Source organism: Thalassophryne amazonica, chromosome 18 (assembly GCF_902500255.1).
Source record: "Thalassophryne amazonica chromosome 18, fThaAma1.1, whole genome shotgun sequence".
In the NCBI taxonomy this organism is placed as follows: Eukaryota; Metazoa; Chordata; class Actinopteri; order Batrachoidiformes; family Batrachoididae; genus Thalassophryne; species Thalassophryne amazonica.
Genome location: NC_047120.1, coordinates 74,142,447 through 74,148,194, shown reverse-complemented (window position 1 = coordinate 74,148,194; position 5,748 = coordinate 74,142,447). Strand labels below are relative to the sequence as shown.

Genomic DNA, 5,748 nt, shown 5'->3' with positions numbered 1-5,748 from the left:
TGGAGCGCCTTGGGGCAACTGTTTGTTGTGATTTGGCGCTATATAAGAAAAAAGTTGATTGATTGATTGATGTCATGCAACCCAGTCCAGTTGAAGATTCAAGCTTCTCTACTATGGAAACCACCTGGACAACTGAGAGCCTACACAGAGACACCCTCTCTAGTTTTAAGATTAGGCTTAAAACTTTCCTTTTTGCTAAAGCTTATAGTTAGGGCTGGATCAGGTGACCCTGAACCATCCCTTAGTTATGCTGCTATAGACTTAGACTGCTGGGGGGTTCCCATGATGCACTGAGTGTTTCTTTCTCTTTTTGCTCTGTATGCACCACTCTGCATTTAATCATTAGTGATTGATCTCTGCTGTCTTCCACAGCATGTCTTTTTCCTGATTCTCTCCCCTCAGCCCCAACCAGTCCCAGCAGAAGATTGCCCCTCCCTGAGCCTGGTTCTGCTGGAGGTTTTCTTCCTGTTAAAAGGGAGTCTTTCCTTCCCACTGTCGCCAAGTGCTTGCTCATGGGGGGTCGTTTTGACCGTAGGGGTTTTTCTGTAATTATTATATGGCTTTTGCCTTGCAATATAAAGTGCCTTGGGGCAACTGTTTGTTGTGATTTTGTGCTATATAAATAAAATTGATTTGATTTGATAAGTGAGTGATCAGAAACCACTGATGCAAGGGGCGTGATGTCAATATTCGTGACAGCGATACCATACGCAAGATCCAAATCCAGGGTATTACACTAATGTGCATCGAGTCCTGAATGTATTGCTGAAATCCTAACACATCCACAATTTCCATAAATGATTTGCAGAGAGGATCAGAAGGCTTATTTATATGAACTTAAAGTTAGTAATAAACAGAATGTTATATGCACTTGTTGACAAGTTAGAGATGAACACACCAAATTCATCTAAGAATTCAGAGTATGGGCCAGGAGGCCTATATACAGTGACAAAGTAATATGGCTGATTTTTATTCTTCTGACCTTGGCAATATGTTGCATCGTGGGCAGATCAGAGAATCAGATGTTCATATGAGTTATATTTGTGACCCCCAACAGCTACTAAGCTAAACCTAGATCTATAAATAAGAGAAACACCCCTGCCTTGCTTCACATCACGAGTGATGTGTATGCTGGTGGATCAGCTGCAAACTGTGAATATCTGCAAACTGTTAATCATTTTGCTGCAAACTGTGAATAACTACTGAATTTTATGTTGTGTGGGCCGCCCGAAGAGGAGGTACTGCTGGCCAACGCCAGAGGGCGCCCTGCCTGTTGTTGGGTTTCAGGCACCAGAGGGCACAGTTGCCATCCAGGAGCCAGGACTGACAGCTGTCAGTAATCATCATCATTCACCACCATCCAGAAAAGCATGGGAGAGACATCAGACCTCTGCTGAGTTATCAGCTTACCACGCAGGTAAACTAACTCAGCCGTTTTGTGCCGTACGCACATTAATTGCTACTGATTTTTACAGTCGTAACCTTTGGTATACTCGCAGCTTGGAGCTGGGTTTGTGGAAGTTGGAAGGAGTTGGTGTTCCCACTCCTCACTTTCCTTATCGCTAAGTATACTGTTGGTACTGCACGTTCTCAGTGTTCCTGTTTTCTGGGAGTGGTGGATTTTTTTTCCGTCAGGAAGGAACTGTGCTTTTTGGCTGACTGTTTGCTGGGTGTACACACAACCACCTTTCACCTGTGTCTGTTCCTGCCAGCAGTACCGGATCTGACAGCTGGAAGCAGAGGCCACCTGGGGATTCAGGACTTGATGGCTTCGATATATTGCAGGTCTCCGTTGGCGGTGGAACCTTGTGGGTCCCGGCTCTTCTCTGGATAGGCGTCTCCTACCCTCTGGCCTGCCCACACGTCACCTTTTTGTAACTGTGATTGACTGACTAGAAGCAGTATTTGACCTGTTGTGCACATTTGCAACAATAAATTGTATTTATTGGCATATCTATTGTCCGGTCATTTACGCCCCCTGGTGTGGGTCCGTGCATTACACTTTCCCCAGCATTTTAGTGAATTAGTGAATTTTATTGCTCATTTTATTACTTATTTTAAAGATAAAAAAATCACTAAAATTCAATTTTTGTGCATTTTTACAAACTGAGTGCCGTAGTATAACCAGCAGGACCCCACTGATGTGTGCAGTCAATTCGGTGACACCACACCTGAATTTATTGAATATTTTTCTGCTGTCTTGTTTTTGCACTTTGTAGATGGTCTCTTCACTTTTGTTTCTCAGCTGCCTGCTCGTTCAGATCAATGTTATTTTTCCAGCTCAGAGGACAGCTCATATGAATAAAAATAGGGATGTTGGTCATTGTCTGCTTTCCTCTGTGTTGTTTGTTTTTCTACAACGTTTGTCTTAACGTTGAATCTGTGAATATCTTTCTAACTTGAGTCTTCAGTGGAGGTTTCTGTCCTCTCTGAGCTTGACACCTCCATTACCATTTGACAGGTGGACCCCCAGTCAAACTCCTGTCACTGTCCCCAGAGCGGGACATGCCCAGCGGTACTGCGCGTGTCACACCACAAGCGAGAGCTGCTCGGGGCTCAGCTCACCACCTCACCGGCTGAAGTGACCCCCCACCCAAAAAAAAAAAGATCATTCTTGTGGTGACAGGGTTTGCAATCAAGATTTCCTGCAGTAACTGATGAATAAATTGAAACCCATAAATTACTTAAACTGAAAAAAAATATATATTATAAATTTTGTGAGACCCGCGTTCACATTTTGGGAGATATTTTTCAGTATTCATGTCTTTTGATTAACAGTTTGCGGATAACTCACAGTCTGCAGCTGGTTCACATTTTGGGGGTTAACAGAGGCTCTCTAAGATGAGTCTGCAGATGGAGAGAGTCCTGGTGATGTGGGAAACATCTTGATGTCAAGGCCAGTGGCATTAACATCACACATTATGACAGGAATTAGATCCCCTTCAGTTTGCATACCAGGAACATATGGGGGTGCAGGACGCTGTATGTGCTGTACCGGGTACTGGGTACATGCCTACTTGGAGGAGTCTGGTTCCTATGTGAGGACTATGTTCTTTGACTTTTCCAGTGTGTTTAATCGCATTCAGCACCCCCATACTGACAGCGAAGATTGAAAGTATGGGTGTGTCCCCCTACTTAACTTCTTGGACATTGTCTCACATCAGGACTGGTGTTTCAGAGACATTGGACAGTAGTGTGGGGGCTCCACAGGGCTCCAATCCTGTTCCCACTATACACATCTGACTTCAAATACAACTCTGAGTCCTGCCACATTCAGAAGTTGTCAGATGATACAGCTGTGGTGCACGTGTGCGAAGTGGACAGGATGCGGAATACAGGGACCTTGTTGAAGCTTTTAGTCCATGAACCAGTCATCAATTTTGACCTAATCAGTACCACTTAAGGTGATGAAACAACACTTAGAATCCAGCCTCAGTGTGCCATGACCTACACAAAAATACATTACAGCCATCACAGGGTGGCAGCTGGAACCAGCTCGGGGTCAATGAAGAATTACACAGAGGTCAAAATGTTAAAATGCTCCAATCATGTTGAAAACTACACCACATTATTTGTCTGATCATAATGATTCCAAAAAGGTACAGTTTGGACAATCTGTGACTGAGAGTTCTGGAGTTATGAGGCAAAAACAGCTGTAGTGGTGACAAAGGTCAGTTTCAGTTTGAACGAGGCTCAAAAGTTAAAGTTGCTCCAATTTCCATAAAAAATTATGCACATTATTGAAGTTGTCCAGAACTACAGATATTTGGGTGTAGTTCTGAACAATAAACTGGACTGGTCTGTGTACACGGACGCTCTGCAGAGCTGCCTCTTCTTCCTCAGGACACTTAAATGATGTCTGCTCATCTTTATCAGACTGTCGGCGTGATGCTGCTGGATGTTGGGGAGGCAGGATGACAAAAACAGCAGGTGCCTGGACAAGCTGGTAAAAAAGGCCAGTTCAGTGCCGGGCAGGAGGCTTGACTCACTGACAACTGTGGTGGAGGGGGCACATGTGAATCATCCTCTCACAGCGTTTTTGGTCAGACAAAGGAGCAGTGGATGGTTCATCTCACTGTGCTGCTGGACCCACAGCCATGAGACTTTTTGACACCACTACAACCTCCCTCCAATCTGATTTTTTTTTTTATCTAATTTTTTCTTTTTATCTTTTCACCTCCAGAGACTTTTGGGCTTACGTGCAACAGTTTTATTTGCTTACACTATGCAGCACTTTTAATTTCATGTATTTACACATACTTTGTTATATGTAAGTGGTGTGTTGTTTAGATTACATACGTTTTTTATTAGATGGTTGTGTTTTTAATTATGAGCTATAGGATAGCTGAATTTCCCCTTGAGGATGTTTAAAGTATCTGTCTGTCTGTCTGTCTGTCTGTCTGTCTGTCTGTCTGTCTATCTATCTATCTATCTATCTATCTATCTATCTATCTATCTATCTATCTATCTATCTATCTATCTATCTATCTATCTATCTATCTATCTATCTATCTATCTATCTATCTATCTATCTATCTATCTATCTATCTATCTATCTATCTATCTATCTATCTATCTATCTATCTATCTATCTATCTATCTATCTATCTATCTATCTATCTATCTATCTATCTATCTCAGCTAAGGTCGTGCATAATCGTGCGCTTTGGCACTTTTACGCACGTTCGTCACATCGTTCATTAGTTTGTGAAATTGACACTTTATATAAATGTTGTTGCTAAACCCACCTCTCTCCTCGAAGCTCCGCACTATGTTTCCTTCCAGAATCTGCTTTTGGCCGGACGACGTGACGGCGTTAAAAAGATCCACCATGAACTGAGGCGGTTTTCTGCTCGGGGCCGCGGCGGGACCGCGCGGCAAGTCGTGCGCACGGAGCAGCGCCTCCAGAGCGCCCCTCTTCCTCTCCGCGGATCTGCCGTGCACGGTGACGAGCGGCACGGCGAACACGAGCCACACGCACAGCAATCGCGGGGTCATGTCAGCGGACTGAAGCGGTCTGTGGGTCTGCAGCTGGATTCAGTTCTCCTTCAGATGTTTGAAGTGATTAATGGCGCAAACACAAAGCTGAGGTGAAAATGATCCGAGAGCAGCTTCAAAGACAGGAAAAAAAAAAAAATTAAAAGCTCCTCTTCAATGAAGAACTTCACCAAAAAATAAATAAATAAATGAATAAAAATAAAAATAAAAAATAAAATAAAAAAATAGACACATTAAAACATTGCAGCCTCATTTAGTTATGTCCACTTGCTCCCTCTCGTTAACACAAGGAACTCTTAAAAGTTTTGGATGAGTTCAACATCCAAAACTTTTAAGAGTTCTTTCAACCTGGTCTCACAGCAAGTCGTGATTCAGCAGCACAAAATATACATTAATCTATTAAAAACCCCGTCATGAAAATTTGACTCATTTCATCATGGGAGCATGAAAAAACAAAACGTGAGATGGGCTGGTTAAAGAGAGGTAGCACATAACTAAACGAGGCTGGAATGTTTTAGAGTGCACAGGTTTGGATTATGTGGCTTTCAGGCTCATATATTGTGATTAAAGATCTCAGGTTGCCTGGGCATTTATACAAATGAATGCGTTAATTAGCATACTCGAATATGACATCATTTGTTTAGGCAAGTCCTCATTATATACAAACACCTGCAGAGACCAACCCGAGGGCAGCATGGTGTCCAAAGGTTCCTGGTTCAAGACTGCCCATTCTCAATGTCAAGTGGAGTT

The 5,748-nt window shown here is 43.0% G+C and overlaps 1 protein-coding gene across 1 annotated transcript in view; it reads right to left on the bottom strand.

Moving 5' to 3' along the window:
- The window catches only part of LOC117530638 (bone morphogenetic protein 2-like), a 39,891-nt gene extending 34,893 nt beyond the window's left edge, over window positions 1-4,998 (bottom strand). Inside the window, exons 1-2 of the mRNA XM_034193520.1 lie at window positions 4,749-4,998; window positions 3,809-3,995 (exon numbers count right to left, since the gene is read on the bottom strand). Coding sequence (XP_034049411.1) covers window positions 3,809-3,995; window positions 4,749-4,998 — 437 coding nt within the window. The remainder of the gene's footprint in view (window positions 1-3,808; window positions 3,996-4,748) is intronic.
- Window positions 4,999-5,748: the final 750 nt, after the last annotated feature.